The 19666-nt window shown below is 32.0% G+C and overlaps 1 protein-coding gene across 1 annotated transcript; it reads left to right on the top strand.

Moving 5' to 3' along the window:
• The first annotated feature begins 681 nt into the window (after window positions 1-681).
• Window positions 682-5643, top strand: LOC117919370 (40S ribosomal protein S8). The gene is made up of 5 exons (XM_034836551.1): window positions 682-764; window positions 843-915; window positions 3587-3917; window positions 5032-5201; window positions 5302-5643. The coding sequence occupies exons 1-5, from the start codon at window positions 761-763 to the stop codon at window positions 5384-5386; spliced, it is 663 nt and encodes a 220-aa protein (XP_034692442.1). The 5' UTR covers window positions 682-760; the 3' UTR covers window positions 5387-5643.
• Window positions 5644-19666: the final 14023 nt, after the last annotated feature.

The raw sequence follows: 19666 nt of genomic DNA, 5'->3' as shown, positions 1-19666 counted from the left end.
TTGTATTGAAAAAAAAAAAAAGTTGAATTTATACTAAAGATGTCTTTTGGAAGTATATTTTTATTGTTTTACAAAATTTATATTTTTTTAATGTGTGATTGAAATAAAAATTATGAAAGGTATCTCTTAAATTGTCATAAATTTGAAAATATTTTTCAATATGCTGAATTTTAAAAAAGGTTTATTTGATTAAAAGGCCTCTCAAACCTAATTTTTGAAATTTAATCTCCCACCATTTTTTGGCATCATTTAGATGAAATATCATCGTAATATTTTTGTAAAAATAACCTTAATGTAATGCTTGAAATAAAAAATGACATTTATATAAAAAAAATGAGTCATTTTTTCACAAAAAAAACATAGGATGGGTTACATTTTCGATTTGGGAATTATTTCATTATTTTTAATCAAATATTTTTTTAAAAAATTACTTTTAAATTCATTGTAATTTTATAAAAAAATCCAAGTTTTTGTTGTATACTTTTTTATATTTTCCATTATATATGTAAATTTAGCCGAAATTGTAATGGAACATCAACAAAATATGCTTTTTCTCTGGTGATGGTATGGACTCATTAACAAAAATCTAGCAAAATAAATAAATAAAAATAAGCAAAACAAAAATAAATTGGCAATAAAATTGTGGTAAATGACTAATATACCCTCATTGAGATATAGGGTTTTATACATATATAAATGAGGAGAGGACAATAGAGGGCTCCGAAGCCGTGGCCGTGGGTGTCTTCGCCGCTCTGCAAAGATGGGTACGAACCCTAAACCCTAGTTCTCCTCCGTCTTCGATCCTCTTTTCTCTCATGGATTTTCTTTTGTTTTCTCGCCAGGAATTTCTCGTGATTCCATGCACAAGAGGCGCGCCACTGGTGGCAAGAAGAAGGCTTGGAGGAAGAAGCGCAAGTAAGCCCCTTTGTTTGGTTGCTCAGGAAACTCTCGAAACATAAGGAAAATTGAATAATGTTTTTTTTTTCTCCTTCCTAACTGAGCATTGTCGCAGGGATATTTTTTATTTTGTTGTGTTTGATTTCTTTGATTTTCCTGCATAGCTACCAAATGGTGCATTGTTTCTGTTTATTTGTAGAATGTCATGAGGGGATTAAAAGTTAGGCTAGAAATAGTGCCGAGATATTTGTTTAGTTCTGTTTATTTCCCAGCTACCAAACGGTGCATTGTTTTTTGATATTTGTAAAATGTCATTAAGGGATGAAATCTTCAGTGAGATTTACATTTTGGGTTCCTATATATATATATATATATATTATAGAGACTAACAGTTTCTTTGAGTTCATTTCATTTTCGCAGCTACAGATATTTGGTTTTTGTTTGTTTGTTTTTTTTTTTTACTTAAATAAAGTGGGAGATGAATATGATCTAAAGTTAAGTTTTCATTTTGGTTGTCTTATTTGTGGATACAACACAACCCCACCTTCATGCTGTCTATATGGATTTTAGATCCAAGGTTGGGCCATCCAAATTAGAAAATATTGACGCCCTTTTGTATGCTATCATCCTTCGTTCTAAGTATTTGGGAGATGGATGCACTACGAATTCTGGAAAATTACAGGTTAAAGATGCATAATTCATCATGGAACCTGTGAAAGAGCATTGGGTCCGTCTCTTTGGTACGGGTGTCCAATGTCATTATGACAGTTGATCCATCCATAATAAGATCCCATATTTCAGTACTTTGACAACATGAGAGATGGCATTTATTTTATGTTACAACTCAGTTTACAATTTAGTTTTTTGCTTAGGATGATATACCAGACTTAGTGGAACCATTCACTTTCTTGTATCCTACACTGCTGTAAGAGGTGATTTGTTTGGAGATGTTCTTATTGCCAGATGTAGAAAATTCAGATTCAAATAATGCCCTACAGCATTATATTAGTGCCATCAGATGACGTTTCTTCAACCATCAAGCCCTGTTTTGGGGTTTTTCTAGCCTTTTGGCCAATGGTTCTCAAAGCACGCCTAGAAAATCTTTTGGATGCTTTAGATGTCGTAACTTGGACCGTACACTTCCCATTGTAGGGATTTTATTTGCAGGATATGGGGTTCTATTGATAGATTGAAAGGAAAAAAATATTTGATTTCTTTTGGCTATTGCTAATTGTTTGTTTTGTCTGAAGGTTTGTGCATGTTACATGCTCAATCAAAAATGTCTTAGTCTGTTCTATTGAACAATTGTTTTTCATTGTTAGTCAGTGCTTCTGGTATGGTTTTCCACCTTCTGAAGCCAAGTTACAGCAAGTTGTATTATCTAATGCTAAGTTATTCAACTCTTCCTCTTGTGGAAGGCAGCTACCTTCTGAATCAATTCCTGGATAAAATTAAGCAATATAATCAACAAACTGCTTATGATTTTTGATCTTACTATACATAGGGGCATCTGGGATTTTACATTTTGTCCCTTCGAAATTAGAGTAGTGCTTGTGGGCAATATTTTTGTTTTACAGTTTAATTTATTTTTTAATTATTTTATTGGAGAAGGGAACTAAGTGCTTGTTTGGATACGTTTCTTGTTTTCTGTTTTTAAAATTAGAAAATATAGTAACTTCTATATAAAATGTGGTAATTCTTATATGAAAAGTATGGACTGACCTTATGTCCTTAAATTACTTAAAATTTTTTAATTATCTTCTTACAGTGAGTCTCAAAGAATTCTTACATTTATATAGGATTTACTATCATTTTACTATAGTAATTCTTATATAAAAAGTATGGACTTATCTTATGTCCTGAAATTACTTAAAAAATTTTAAAATTTGTGGTAATTTATTTTAATACCTCAATTTTTTAAGCGGTTTTTAAAATTCATTATCTTCCATGGTGAGTCTCAAAGAATTCTTACATTTATATAGGATTTAATATCATTTTTTGTTTTTTAAAAAGGAAAAGCAATCATTTTTTGTTTTCAAAAACGGAAAGCAAAAAAGTGTATCCAAATAACACCTAAGCTTTTTGAATCTCAAGCTTGCAAGCTTTAAATAATGTGTGTTTGTGTATGTATGTTTCCAATAGTTCTCTTGTTTTTTTTCTTTCTCAGTTTAGTTCCCTTTTCCTGAGTCATCTGCTATTCAATCTTCTTGCTTTACTGAATGTTTACTTCATCATTGTGAGTTTTTGTCAGCATATTATGACTGTGAACTGGAAGGTTAGAGTTGTCAGTATCTGGTCAGGAATGGTCAACATTTTCAAAATGTAGAGCTCTCTGTTGAATATTTTACTAAAAAGATTGATTCTGGAAAATGGCTTGAGTTATTTTGAATGGATTGTGTTGAATTTGCTCTCTTAGATAAGCCCACCCAAAAATTTTGTATTAATCAGTTGCAAGAAACGAAAAGAGAAACAAGGGTGAATAGAGAGAAGATTATTAATGAGGGTGAACATGTGGTTTGGTTATATTGCCTTTGAAATTTTTATTAGGCTCACTTCCATTGGGTTGTTAAGATGATGAACCTATTTTAACTGGACCTTGTGTATGTGTATAATGCTGGGGCTGCGGATTTGTTGTAATTTCTCAGTTCAGTTCTATGCTTCATGCTTATTTGCTCACTTTGTTTTGAAGGTATGAACTTGGTCGCCAGCCTGCAAACACTAAGCTCTCAAGCAACAAAACAGTAAGGAGAGTACGTGTTAGAGGAGGCAATGTGAAATGGAGGGCCCTTAGATTGGACACTGGGAATTACTCATGGGGTAGCGAGGCTGTCACTCGTAAAACTCGTATTCTTGATGTCGTTTACAATGCTTCAAACAATGAACTTGTCAGGACGCAAACTCTAGTGAAGAGTGCAATTGTTCAGGTGGATGCAGCCCCATTTAAGCAGTGGTACCTCCAGCATTATGGTGTAGATATTGGTAGGAAGAAGAAGGCAGCAGCTAAGAAGGAAACTACTGAGGTGATATTAATTGAAAATATTTTCTATTGCCATTATCTATACGTAAATTTTAATGATGATTGGAGGTTCTGTTTTCTTTTGACTGCTCTTTGCAAATGCTTGTAGAAAGTTGTTATATATTTTTTTTTCTTTTGAAAAAATTGTTATAATATAGAAACCTGGAGCTGGTGAATAATAGGCTTCAGGTTAGTTATTGTTCAGTCAAGAATTTTAGATGGACCCACTTCAGCTGGCACTGTCTACCTGAAACTGATCTGAATTGAAAACTAAACCTCCTGAAATCAGTATAGATTAGATACTTTGACTTAATGTGGGCTGTGGATGTTTTACTTATTAATGAGAATGAGTTTATTTTTCTTCGATTCCCATTAGATATTCTACATCACAGCTTTAATTTAGCTTTCTGAGTATTGTCACTTTCTTTAGTAGCTTTACTGTTTCAGAAGTTTGTTTGCATGAGCATGATTGCTTATGTTATTATTTAGGTTTATAAATTTGTAATTATGTATCTGTTACCTTTTTGTACTCTATTAGCTGTCCTGTTTATCTCACTAGTTCCTTCCTCACCAAAATTTTCCCATGAGTACGAAGCTTTTTTTGTTAGATAATGTTTCATACTGAAATTTAAAAGATGTCTCTTATGGGACAAATATCCTGAATATGACCTGGCTTATACTCCAGTGCATTCTCTTCTTTCCCCATATTGATCTGCTCTCACTGTTTAATGTGGATTCAATAACTGACTATTTGTTTTTGCCCTGCATTGTCTCTCCGAGATTATTGATATTTGAGCAACTCAGCTTTATTTTGTTTATTATTTAGTTATTTAACCTAAACTTGTTTTGGTTGTTAGAATTTTCAATCTTACTGGCATCGTGAATGGACTGAGCAATTTCATCAAGTTTAAATGACCTAGTTTTTAGACTAACTAAAAAAATTGACAATGATAATGTAATTTCCTCTTCTCATTTTTCTGCTGCCTGACTTTATTCTTGAATGTTTCTTCCCTACTTGCTTATGGTATAGTTATTCTATATTCCCCCAAAGTAGTGAAATCGTTTGCTGCCAATTGACTTTCTTATTTGATAATAATATTTTTGGTAATGGCTAGCAGGAGGGAGAAGCTCCAGTTGAGGAAACTAAGAAGAGTAGCCATGTCCTGAGGAAGCTTGAGAAGCGTCAAGCAGATCGTAAACTTGATCCCCACATTGAGGAGCAGTTCAGTTCTGGTAGGTTGCTGGCCTGCATTTCCTCTCGTCCCGGTCAATGTGGGAGAGCCGATGGGTAAGCTTAAGCTAGGCCAAAAAATTTGTAGTGCATTGCCCTTGTTACTCCCTGTTCAGTATGTTTTACTTTGGTTTGTGTATTCTCATTCTTTTGGTAGATACATTTTGGAAGGCAAGGAGTTGGAGTTCTACACGAGGAAGATTCAGAGGAAGAAAGGCAAGGGTGCTGGTGCTGCGGCTTAAGTGAAGAACCTCAAAAACTTTTTCCTTGTTTCGATAATGGCCTTTGGGTATGCCTGTTTTAGATTTTTGCAGCTTTTGGTGATGCAATTTTTCGAGATAGACTGCAGAGAATGATACTACTGATAACTATATCAAATTGTTGCTTATAAAATTTTAATGTTGACATTTTGTTAGTATGGTTCCCTGGAGTGCTGTCTCACTGGGTGTCCTATCTATCTATATTGGTTGAGATGGATTCCTTTGTTTGAGTTTATTTATTTTTATAATTTTTATATTGTTATTCACCCTAAACATTACTCATATATAAGGTATGAGCAGTGGTAAAAATCTTTATCATTAAGCAATTATAGATTAATCTATTAATCTTTTGAATGGGATGGCAAGGAAAATGAAAATCCAGGTAAGAAAAGACCATTTTACCCCCACCTGTTGGGCTCTGTTGAAACCAGAATTTTCAGATTTGGGTCAGCTCGAGCGGGTTTTCGGAAGAGATGATTTTGGGTCGACTTGGGTCCATTCTGCATTTGGCCCCAAGCCTCGTCACTTGTCAGGCTTTGGGTCTAAAAGTAAGTGTGATTTTTATTTTTTTTTTTTAATTTTAAATTCCATTTACATATTGTTCAATAAATCTATTGAAAATTAAAAAATAAACTAAGAGATTTATAATCCAAGATAGATAAACATGTCTATGATAAATATTTTTGCATTATATTATAAGTATGCAATAACTTTGATTATTTGAAATACCCTATTAATTTGATTAGAAATTGTAATTACAATTACAAATTTCTATACTATAATATTAAATGGTATACATAAAATTAAATTATAATTACAAAAGTGAATTTAATAACACAGGTATATGTATATATGGTTGCACATCATTATTATCATTGTCATCCTCAACTCGTATCACTACATAACTTTTAACAATTCTTTGCCTTAATGTCTTGATGGTGTTAAGGTGGTGAATCGGTGATAGTGTTTGCGGGGTGGTGAATATGGGGGATTTTAAGCAAAGGGTCGGGCTAGACCCAAGGGGTCAAGCTTCAAATTAGATTGAACACAAAAAGAATCCTACAAAAATATCCTCACCCCAACCTCTGGGTTAGGATCGTATCGGGCTCAATTGGCATCTTGTCAAGATTTTTTTGGACCGGTTTAGTCGGTTTACTTACATCTCTATTAATACTCAAATGCAATTGGGTGATATGCATGATGTTAAATTGATTATCTAGTTGATAAGCAATCTAGTGTCTACAATGTGATCGATTTTAGGCAATGGGAAGTAGTCTTTTGGACAAGCCTCGTTCAAATTTGTGTAGTTTATGCAAACCCTCCATTTCTTGATTTTCTTTAGGACCACGACGATATTGGCTAGCCATTCTATATATTGACTTTTCTTGTATAAACCCAGCTTGTAGAAGTCGTTTTACTTCTCGTTGAATGATTTCTTCCTGTTGGGGATGGAATTGTCATACTTTCTACTGTATGATTGGTTTCCTAGCCTCATGTTTAAGTGGTGCTTAGCCATAAAGGGATCACGACGAGTCATATCGAAGTGTTGCTAGGCAAATACATTGACGTTAACTAGTGGTTCAACATGGTTTGTCTCTAGTTCAAAGAAAAATTTGAAAATAAATTTGGTGATGAAGTTTTACAAGACAAAATTAAACTAGATTCGTCATTGTAACTCTTAGCTCTCGAATAAAAAATAAAAATAACTAATAGTTGTATAGTGGTTAGGTCATTTCCATAGGGAACTTTATATTAACTATGCTAGAGGTACAAGACTTTTGGGGTGTGAGTGTTGGATAGAAGAAATAATTTTTTTTTTAAACTTTTTAAAATTTGAGAGGGAGAAACCTAAAGACTAGAAAACTGAAGGAAAATAAACTCCAAAAGTAAAAATTCACTTAAATTCCTTCTCTTAGGCTCAACTCACCAACAGAGCTATGAATATGTGCTTGCGGCTTTAGGACCAGGTCAAGGGTTTATACCAAAGGGGTTCTAGTTGACATGAGTAGTAACCGCTTCAATAAAAGATCAACTCAATCTAATTGATCCTTTTTGGGTCCTTGCAATTAGATGATTTAAGTGGAGTCCTCCTTCATGTTAAAGGGCTTATGTTTAGTTTATGAGACCTATCATGGTGAAGTCCAGGTGTGTGCCAAGGTTACTTGACTTGTAACTTTCATAAACAGAGTGACATATCATTTTCTCTCCATGATAGGGATTACTCCTTTTGATCATCATAAGCATCGACCTACCCTATGGTTACTCCTTTTGGTTTTCATAACCATAGACTTATGTTAGGTTCTTTTAAACTGTTCATAGCTAAACCAACGGTGAATTGAGCTGAGATATGAGGATCCTAGCTCCCTTCAGCTCTTGGAGTAGAAAACAAAACTAAAAAAAAAATAACATAGAAACAAACATTAAAACACAAAACTGAAAGGAAAGATTTATTAAACTAAACTAAGAAAGATTACAAAAAGGAAAGGTAAAACACAACAAAAACAATCAAACTTATTTTCCTATTATCCCCTTTTTACTTGTTTAATCACAGTTCTCATATTTATATGCAAAAATGTCCTTCCTCTCTTGCTGCTCCTAAGTTGTCCCTAGTTTGGCTATGCCTCATGCCTATGCTTGTGATTTAAGTGTGCTAGTGCAACCGTTAGTCATGAGATGTTGGCGTGGAGTAGTTGGTTGCATTTCCTTTCTTTTTAGTATGACAGTATGGTGATGTGGATGGATCAATCAACAATCTAGGGGTACTAGTTATCGTGCAACCTTTGATAAGGATGTAACGATTAGAAGGCGTGACATGAGCGCAAAGTAGAGTGATTAAGGCAATGTACTAAGGTAAAAGCTATCTGGGGTGCGCTTTCTTGGTGGACGAGAGAAGAGCACGCTTATGAATTAGGGAGGTGTGATGCACTTCCTTCTTAGTGCATTGGAACAATGCACAATTGTTGGGAGTGCCTAAGAGGAGTACAATATTCACCTAAGCGTACTTAAGAAGTGCACAATCTTAATGGAGTCCCTTTAGTGCACTATATGAAGTGCGTAATGTAAACTAGACCCTTAAGTGCACAATCCAAACCACCACCTAAAGGTGTGTTATTTCACATGCGCTTCTCTATGTGCACAATTTGGATTGGTGCTTCAGGGTGCACTATCTACAATGACATTTTTTTAAGTGTGCAATTTGGGGTTATGCTCATAATGAAGTGTGCCGTCAATAACGGTGTCCCCCATTTAGGTATTCCCTTCTCCATGAAGTGATGGAAATGCGTCAAACATGCCTTAACTTTACAAAAATCTTACAAAACATATTAAGAATAAAACAGAGCCTGTTATGAGTGCATCAAGTGTACTAAAATAGGCTTTTTAAAGTCATCCAAGTATTGCATTTGAGTTCTCATCAATTAGATCATGGAAAAGACAAAAAAGTTTCAATTTCTTTTGAAGAAAGATGGGAGGTCCAGCAATACCTGGATGTTAGGTTCTAAACTAAACAGTAAGTGAGACTTCAGGGGTTCGATCACATGAGACTCTTCAGCAAGGTGAGAATGAGTCTCAGACCATGATTACTATTTGGATGGTTTGTTTGAACGAAACTTGGTTTCTTCTTTGGCAGTCAAAGTGACATTGTAGCATTGTCTGGATGATTTTTTATCACCATACACGTCTACTTGGTCTTGATTTGTAAAGAAACTAAGCTTTTGCTGATATGTGGACGAGACAGACTTTTATTTTGTGAATCCAAGTTCTCCTAAGAATGATATTGTAGGGAGAGGAATCGTCTATGATACTGAATAAAACGAGTACAGTCGTAAGTCCAACCACCATGGGTAAGACAATATCTCCTAGTAACACGGTTTGCGACCGTTGATTTTTAAATAACATTCTAGTAGTGTAATTTTAAATAACACTTTTTTGAAAAATGATTTGGAATTAAAAATAATGATTTATAACTCTTTCTAAAATAATTTGGTAATAAGATATTTTTCAAAATAAGATTTTTTTTTTGGAAATATTTTTTAGGATAAAAATGGTCAATCATTTTTTTAATATTCTTTCATTCTTTTTAGCATTCTTTTAATAATAAAAATTGAGATTTTTTTTTTTAAAAAAATATTTGAGAAAATATGTTCTTGAACATTTTTTTTTAAATGTTTGTTTTTTCTAACATCATTTTTTTAAATAATTGGGAATTCTTTTGAAAATATTTTGATAATAAAATTAGTGCACTCACTACTTCAAATAAATAATTGAGAATTTTTTGTATATACTTTTGGTAAACAATAAAATAAAATTTAATTTATTTTCATTCATGCAATCTAAATTATACCATTCATCTATTTTCTCATTCTTTTGTTCATCATGTTTTCGCCATCATGTGTTTTTCATGTTTTATTTTTTATTAATCGATTTTACGTATTGAATGATAAATTAACCCTTCCAATGCCCTTATACCCATTCTTAATTCATAGACTAGCTTTTTCTCAACGGAGTCATATAATAGATGTCTAAACCCAAAAATAATAAAAATTCGGTTTTTAAAACAAAAATTTCATATTAATCTTTATCTCACATCTAAGCACTTTTTAAAAAAATATAAAAAAGTAAAAACATCAAATTAAGAATATATATATATATATTAAAAGTGTAAGCAAAAAAATAAAATAAAATAAAATAAAAAAAATCTAATAACAGGTTATTTATTTTTAAGCTTTTTGTTAAAAGCAATTTGACTTTAAATTTTAAGTTATTTGTTTTTCTATTTTTTCTATGACTTATTAATAATTTTTTACCTGAATAAAAAAAATAAACATATTTATCTTCTTCTAAAAAAAATAACATATTGTTGTAAAATGAGAATAAATGTGACTCAAATAAAAGTAGAGATGACTATGTATTACTTTAATATATATATAGAGGGGAGAAAGAAATCAAAGAAGAGAAATGTTGAAAGAATGAAAGAAAGTGAGAGAGAGAATGAGAGGAAGAGAATATATTTCTTTTGGTCAGGATGTAGTTTACATGGGGTGTAAGATGCCTTTTATAGGCTTCATAATGTGAACTCCCATTACTCATCTTAAAGATGAGTACATGAAGTTCATAAATAACCATCAATGTGGTCATTCATCACTTCATTTACAACACTCCCCCTTGAATGACCACTATATTAAAAGAATATGTCTTATTAAAACATTGCTAGTAAAAAACCCTATAGGAAAAACCTGGCGAAGGAAAAAGAGTACAATATTCTTTTCTTGGTATATTAGGATTGCCTCGTTAAAAGCCTTGCCAGTAAAACTTAGTAGGACAAAACTTGGACGAAGGAAAAAAGAGTACAGTACACTAACACCCTTTTACAAGCTTACTCCTCCTCATGTCGATATCCTTGAGTTGACGCATTCCAATCCTGTGTATTAACTTATTGAATGTTGAGGTTGGCAATGATTTTGTGAATAAATCTGCTAGATTATCACTTGCGCATATTTGTTGCACATCAATTTCACCACTTTTTTGGAGTTCATGTGTATAAAAGAATTTTGGTGAAATGTGTTTAGTTCTATCTCCTTTAATATAACCCCTATTATTTGTGCAATGCATGCAGCATTATCTTCAAATAATATTGTTGGGTCACCTTTGATAGAGGAGAGTCCACATGATTCCCGAATATGTTGGATCATAAACCTTAGCCATATACATTCACGACTTGCTTCATGAATTGCCAGTATTTCTGAATGATTTGATGATGTGACCACCATTGTTTGTTTGATAGATCTCCATGAAATAGCAGTACCATTGCAATTAAACACATACCCTGTTTGTGACCCACCTTTATGTGGATTTGAAAGATATCCCACATCTGCATATCTAAGCAATTGTTGCTTTAATTCCCTTGAGTAAAATAAACCCATATCAGTAGTCCCGTGAAGATAACGCAATATATGTTTGATACCATTCCAATGTCTTCGAGTTGGAGCAGAACTGTATCTTGCTAATAAATTGACAGAAAAAGCAATGTCTGGACGTGTACAATTGGCAAGATATATAAGTGCACCAATAACACCAAGATATGGTACTTCAAGACCAAGTAACTCTTCTTCTTTTTCACAAGGACGAAATGAGTCATTTTTCACATCAAGTGATCGGACAACCATTGGAGAACTTAAGTGATGCGCTTTATCCATATAAAAACTCTTCAAAACTTTCTTAATGTATGTTGATTGATGTACTAAAACTCCATTTGGAAAATGCTCGATCTGCAGGCCGAGACAAAATTTTGTTTTTCCAAGATCTTTCATCTCAAATTCATTTTTCAAGTAATTTGTTGTTCTCGTGAGCTTTTCAGGAGTTCTAACAAGATTTAAGTCATCAACATACATTGCAATAATTGCAAATCCGATTTTTGATTTCTTAATGAAAATGCATGGACATATAGGGTTATTCATATACCCTTCTTTTAGCAGGTATTCGCTAAGGCGATTGTACCACATGCGTCCAGATTGCTTTAATCCATACAAGGATCGTTGTAACTTGATTGAGTACATGCTACGAGGCTTTGTACTATTTGTTCTAGGCAATTTAAATCCTTCAGGGATTTTCATATATATCATTATCCATGGATCCGTATAAATATGCTGTAATAACATCCATGAGACACATATCCAGTCCTTCTGAGACTGCCAAACTAATTAAGAAACGAAATGTGATTGCATCCATGACGGGAGAATATGTTTCCTCGTAGTCAATACCAAATTTTTGCGAGAAATCTTGTGCTACTAATCATGCTTTGTATCTTATGATCTCATTAGTCTTATTGCGCTTTCGTACAAATACCCATTTGTATCCAACATGCTTTACATCTTCAGGTGTTTGGACTACAGGTCCAAAAACTTCTCGTTTTGTTAATGAGTTTAACTCTGCCTGTATAACTTCTTTCCATTTTGGCCAATCATTTCTATGTCGACATTCTTCCACATTTCGTGGTTCGGGATCTTCATCATTTCTTATGACTTCAGAGGCCACTTGGAAAGCAAAAATATTGTTAATAACAATATTATTTCGATCCCATTTTTCTCCCATGTGTACATAACTTACTGAGATCTCACAATTTTCAGGTACCTATGCCTCTTCAGGGGCTTCTCGTTCAATATGTGGCTCTTCATGTGCTTCTTGTTCAATATGTGCCTCTTCAGGGGCTTTCTGCATTATTTGTGCCTTTTCTAGGGCTATAGATTTATCAATTTTAAATTGATCAGTCATTTTGATGGCCTCTTCTAGAGTGCTAAGTTTTTCTTGGGTTCTCCTCTTCCGGGGAGTTACATCCTTTGAGCCAACAGGTCTACCACGCTTCAGGTGTATCTTAGATTCATTTGTTAACTGTCCTACAAGGACATCAATCCGTGCTGGAGTATTTGCAGTCGGGATATATGACTTTGTCACTTTCTTTGTATCAATGAATGTATCTGGTAATTGATTTGCAAGATTTTGCAAATGAATGATCATTTGAACTTCTAGTTCACATTGATTTGTACAAGGATCAAGATGGGTCATAGTAGATGTTTTCCAACTAATTTCTCGTCGTTATTCAGGAATCAACTTTTCTCTCCTTAATGACGGGAAAACACTCTCATTAAAATGACAATCTGCAAAACGAGTTGTAAAAACATCATCTGTCAAAGGTTCAAGATATCTTATGATAGATGGAAAATCAAAACCTACATAAATCCCAAGTCTTCATTGGGGACCCATTTTAGTGCGTTGTGTAGGTGCAATTGGTACATATACTACACAACCAAAGATTCGTAAGTGAGAGATATTTGGTTGTTTTCCAAGCACAAATTGTGAAGGGGAGTATTCATGGTAAGTTGTAGGTCGAATACGAACTAAAGCTGCATCATTCATAATAGCATGTCCTCAGGTGGAAGTAGGTAATTTGGTTTTCATTAGTAATGGTCGAGCTATTAATTGGAGACGTTTGATGAAGGATTCTGCTAAACCATTTTGGGTATGAGTATGAGCAACAGGATGCTCAATATTTATCCCTACTAACATGCTATTGTCAATGAATGTTGGAGAAGTAAATTCGCCAGCATTATCAAGACGTATTGTCTTAATTGGATAATCTGGAAATTGTGCTCGTAATTTGATTATTTGTGTAAGGAGTCTAGCAAAGACAAACATGTGACCACCTAGTAGAAGCATCTATTAAGATCATAAAATAACGAAATGGTCCACATGGTGGATGGATAGGCCCATATAAGTCCCCATGTATTCTTTCTAAAAAGACTGGTGACTCAGATATGACTTTAATAAAAGATGGTCTGATTATCAATTTACCTTGTGAGCAGATAGCACATGAGTATTCATTGGGCGAAAGAATCTTTTGGTTCTTTAGTGGATGCCCATGTGAGTGTTCGATTATTCGACGTATCATTGAAGACCTTGGGTGACCTAGCTTGTCATGCCAAAGGATAAAAACTTTTGGGTCGTTGAACTTCTAGTTCACGACAACATATGATTCAATAGACTTTATAGTTGTATGATACAACCTAGAGGAGAAAGCCAGGAGTTTTTCCATTATAAGCTTCTAACCAGATATAATGGAAGTAATGTAAAGATATTCTACATTATCTTCATTCATAGTTTTAATATGATATTCATTTATGCAGATATCTTTAAAACTGAGCAAATTTCTTTTGGATTTGCTAGAATATAAAGCGTCATTTATATGAAATCTAGTTCCATTTGGCAACATTATGTTTGCTCTTCCAGAGCCTTCAACTAAGTTTGTAGTACCATATGTGGTACTTAAATTAGCTTTTATTAATGTCAATTGGAGGAAATATCTTTTATCTCGAAGAATTGTGTACGTGGTTGCACAGTCTGCGAGACATACATCATCCTCATTCATCTTGAGACCAAATAATACATGGATTTCAAATATAACAAAAAAAAAAAAAAAAAAAACAAGGCATAATGTAAATAACAAAGAAAATCAGATGTAAATATAAGACATAATAATATATTATTTCATATATAAAGTAACATCAATCAATGTTAATTTTCTCATCATATATCAAATGATCTGTTTGTTCATTAGGACCTCCAAAGAAATCAATGTCATAGTAGGTCATAGTAGGTTAGGTCCAATCCATCACCATCGGTAAAGTTCATCTCTCTCTTTTTTCCTTTTACTTTTATTGATGTTTGGTAAAGGTCGACCAAATGTTTGAGCGTACGACAGGTTTGCGACCAATGCTTCTTCATACCACATCTATAACAATTATTCTCATGGTTCTTAGGAGGTTTATCTTGTAAACGTTTCCCATTTTCTTGTTTTGTCTCAGTATTGTTCCTCTTTTGGTGGTGTAATGGGGCTTTCATTTTCTGAGAATTATTACTATAAGAACCATGGTATCGGGGATTTCTTCCACGACCACGATCACGTCCTCGTCCTCGTCCACGTCAACGAGTTTGGGATGATGTTGCATTCAGTTCAGGGAATGGTTCAGATCCAGTTGGACGAGACTGGTGATTTCTCATCAAAAACTCATTATTTTGTTCAGTAACAGGAAGACACGATATTAAATCAAAATATTTTTTAAATCTACGCTCTCGATATTGCTGCTATAGGAGCACATTCGAGGCATGAAACGTAGCAAAATTTTTCTCTAACCTATCTTTTTTTGTGATTTTTTTTCCACACAGCTTTAATTGAGAGCTGATTTTGAAAAGTGCGGAGTTATATTCACTAACAGTTTTAAAATCTTGCAACCTTAGGTGCATCCAATCATATCGAGCTTTTGGGAGAATCACAGTTTTCTGGTGGTCATATCTTTCCTTCAAATTACTCCATAGAGTAAAAGAGTCATTTACCGTAAGATACTCATTTTTTAAACCTTCATGGAGGTGATGGCGAAGGAAAATCAATGCTTTTGCGTGATCTTGCAGGGATGCTTGATTTCCTTCTTTGATCGTAGCTCCAAGGTTCATTGTATCAAGATGTATTTCGACATCAAGGATCCAAGATAGATAGTTCTTTCCCGAAATGTTGAGTGCCACAAATTCGAGTTTTGTGATATTCGACATTGTCAAATAACTTCATATAAATGACAAAACAATATTATTAGAATCAATTATAATAAATTGATAGCATTGATATAACTTTGATTATAAACAAAATCAAATAATTTGTTTATAACTTTTAACAATATGTAACAAAATAAATCAACAATAATATAAATATGTAAAATTTTATTCTATATAAATAACTTCAAGTTTAAGATACGAGAATTACCTTCAGCGCAATTCGTGTTGATAACGTGTTGTAAAATGAGAATAAATGTGACTCAAATAAAAGTAGAGATGACTATGTATTACTTTAATAATATATATATATATATATAGATGAGAGAAAGAAATCAAAGAAAAGAAATGTTGAGAGAATGAAAGAGAGAGAGAGAATGAGAGGAAAAAAATATATTTCTTTTGCTCGGGATGCAGCTTACATGGGGTGTAAGAAGCCTTTTATAGGCTTCATAATATGAACTCCCATTACTCATCTTAAAAATGAGTAAATGGAGTTCATAAATGACCATCAATGTGTCATTCATCACTTCATTTACAACACATATTAATTTTTTTCTTTTACTTTTTAATACTTAATAGAAATAAAATATTATAAAAATAAATAATCAAATACTTAAGTAATATTACGTAGTTTTAAGTTCGTTAAAAAAACAAAGCTATATCTATAAATTTTAATAAATGGAGGTTTATTATAATTGAAGTAATGAATGCCACCACATTAATTGTAATAAATATTAATTAAATATTATTTATGACTTCCATTAATACTCATTAATGTAAACCATTAATGTTATTTATGAGTTCAATTAATATTAATTAATGAGAATATTAATGAAAGTCATTTGAAAACCTATAAAAAAACTTTATCTCATTTTCTCTATTTTTTATTCTCTTAACTTTCTCAATTCCCTATTGTGATTTCTTTTTTCCTATTTTATATTATTATCAAAGTAATACATAATTTATCTCTATTACTTTATTTGTTTTGCATTTGTTCTTGTTTTAAAACAAGGTTGAGTTTTGAAATTTGGGATGCTCTTGCGTATGGCACATATATTTGAGCGTGCAAGCATAGTTTTGAGAGAGGGTGAGGAATAGAGCAAGAGGATGATGAATAAATGGATGAGGCAAATGCATGGAAAATGGCTCCAAACTTTGTTTATATCCGATTCCATTCTATATTTTATGTAGATTGGGTTGCAAGATCCTTGTTTGGCGTGACAAACGACTGGACCAATGAATGAAAAATTATACCCACCTGCCTTCAAATTGACGGAGAAGTCTCTTTCGGTTTCAGCCTTCCAAGCTTGCCAAGAGACGCTCCACCCACTCCCTCCCTCTCTCTCTCTCTCTCTCTCTCTCTCTCTCTCTCTCCCCCTCTCTCTCCCCTCTTCACGTCACATCCAACAGATCATGTGGGTCACCTCTCCCTTATCCAATCAAAACATCTCTCCTTCTTGTCCACATTTTCCAAACCATGCCACAGCAGGATTCTATCTGCCATTTCAATAAGAAGCTCAAGCTAGTTAATATATATATATATATATATATATATATATATATATATATATATATATATATATATAATATTTTTAAAAAAAAGTTAATTTAAAAATTTGAAATGTTTTTAATTTATTTAAATATTATTTAAAATAATCATCCTTATAAAATAAATAAAAATAATTAAAATATGTCCCATCAAGTTCCTAGTTTTAAGAATACAAAATTATTTGTAAAAAAAATTCAAAATCTGTCCTTTATATTTCCCATGACTATAAATTATGTAATTTTTTTTCCAATGTTTTATTTTTAATTTATTATATAGGGTAGATAGTGGCCGGAGCAATGAGAAAAACTAAAATAGAGTATCTAGAAGACTACTAATAAAAAGGCCCTAGTCACTGCTTTCAGTATGTCTCTCTGATCATACCTAATTTTTTAATTTTTATTTTTATAATTAAAACTTTGAAGATAATTTTAAATATTATGTTTGGTGACTTGTTTTTTCTTTTTTTAATTTTTTTTAAATTTTTTGATAAAATATTTAAAAAAATTAAAAGTTCATTTTTTTTATTTTAAATTTTTTAAAGCATGTTTTAATTTTTTTTTTTTAAATAATAGTAGCTACTGATTTAAATATTAAAAAAATTGTGGAAACTCTATATAATCATCACAATAGTTTTTTTTTTTTCTACTTATTACATAACTAACCACCAACCATTTTTTATTTTTTAAAATAAAAATAGACTTGTCAAATATATAATTTCTATACAAATAAAAAAAAACATATAAATTATACTCTTATTATACTTTTATCTATACAAATATAGAAACGTCATGATTAAAAAATTAATCTTTTAATTATAGGAAGGGAGAGAAAGTATTTAATGAAATTTCAAAATCTAAGAAAATAAATTCTACTAAATAATTTCTAAGAATTTGAAAAAAAGGAACTTAATTAGAAATATTTAAAAAGTAGTAATTTATAAAAATAAAACTAGTAGTTTTTGTTCCAGGGCAATTAGCACCACGAGGTTTGGGTTTTCATGGAAAATCCTAAAGGCTTGATCATGAAAGGTTCTTCAATTACAAAAAAATAATAATAAAAAAATAAAATAAAACTAGTAGTTTTTATTTTAAACAAATAAATTAGCAATAAATCAAGTTTAGAATTTGTAAAGATAAAAGGTTTTTAAATAGCTAAAATTAAATTCCATCTGGGTATGCATGTAACACTTATAATAGGAGTAGATTTTTATATAAAAATAATTTTTAATTAAGAAAAAATTGGGTTACATGTCCTATTTTTATCTTTTAAAAATAAAAATTTATATACAAAATACACAAAAAGAAAAAAAAAAATTTGTGTTTTTATTTTTATTTTTTTTTAAAATTTGAAAACCCTTAAATTTTAAAATTTTAAAAATATTTCCCAGTTCTACCTACTTTTTTTTTTAAAAAAAAAATAAAAATTTTTATACTTTTATATAAGAATTTTTATTTTTACAAATAAAAATTTTAAAATGCATTCATTTTAACTCATAAAAATTCAAATGATGCTTGATTTTTTGAATTAATTCTAAATAGAACTTAAAACTAATTAATGTTTAATAATATTAAGTATTAAGTTAATAACGTTTTAATTGTTTTATTTTTATTAAATATTAAGAAGTTAAAAAAAAAAATGGATAGGTTGACTTTAATTATAGTGATTCACTTAAACATGGCTTAACTTAGAAACTTGAAGTGAGAAGTATACATATATGCTAATATTATTACATGAACCTAGTGGTAAGTTGTATCATTTTAAGAATCCAAGATTTAATTTGTATATATTAATTAAAAGAAATTGCATTTAATTTAATATTTAGATGCATTGCAATGCACTTACCAACATAACCTAATCCCGCATGCCCTGATGGATGGCGATCACTAACATACATCAGTGACGCGTGATACAGAGATGTACCCAGAGTCATGATGAGGGGTCCACGTAGACTGATGTTGGAAGGGACACGTTTACAAGGAATTCCTTATCTAAATAATACCTTGATTCTTTATGTCATATCTCTCGCAACTTTTTGGGTATAAGCTACCCACCACCACACATACCTCCTCGCTTTACAATCAAGCTACTGATTACAGGCAATTTTAGCTTCCAAAATAATAATTTTATTAATTTCTAGTAATTAAGAGGAGTCGATTAGGTAAATTGATTAATTTATAAGGTTTTTTTATTTTTTTATCCACGTGGCTCCACCCAAATCACTTTCACCCTTCCTGAAACGAAGAGGCAGCAAAGCCTTGACTGGCCTACCCTTAACTACACGAAACATCCCCACCAGGATCACCTGCGAGTCACGTGGGCGAAGACCATGTACCAATCTCAGCCGTCCACGTCAAAAAGCCTAAACTCGTACTATTCGAATAAACCCAGACCTACTAGGATATGCTGCCACGTGGCCATTTTCTGCTTGATACCTTCGGTATATACCTTTTCTTTTTATTTTCTTCATTAATCCCCGACAACACCAAAAGGCGAAAGAAAATGAATAAAAGCGCTTTTCCCGAATATTCGATTGTAAATTCTCCTATTATTGTATTTAAAAATGGCGGTTTCTTTATAACCCTTTGAGATATTCGCTTCTTTGTTGGTATCAAAAG

The sequence above is a fragment of the Vitis riparia genome, chromosome 7 (genome assembly GCF_004353265.1).
Source record: "Vitis riparia cultivar Riparia Gloire de Montpellier isolate 1030 chromosome 7, EGFV_Vit.rip_1.0, whole genome shotgun sequence".
Taxonomy (NCBI): Eukaryota; Viridiplantae; Streptophyta; class Magnoliopsida; order Vitales; family Vitaceae; genus Vitis; species Vitis riparia.
The sequence above is the reverse complement of the archived record's forward strand: the minus strand, read 5'-3'. Positions and strand labels throughout refer to the sequence as shown.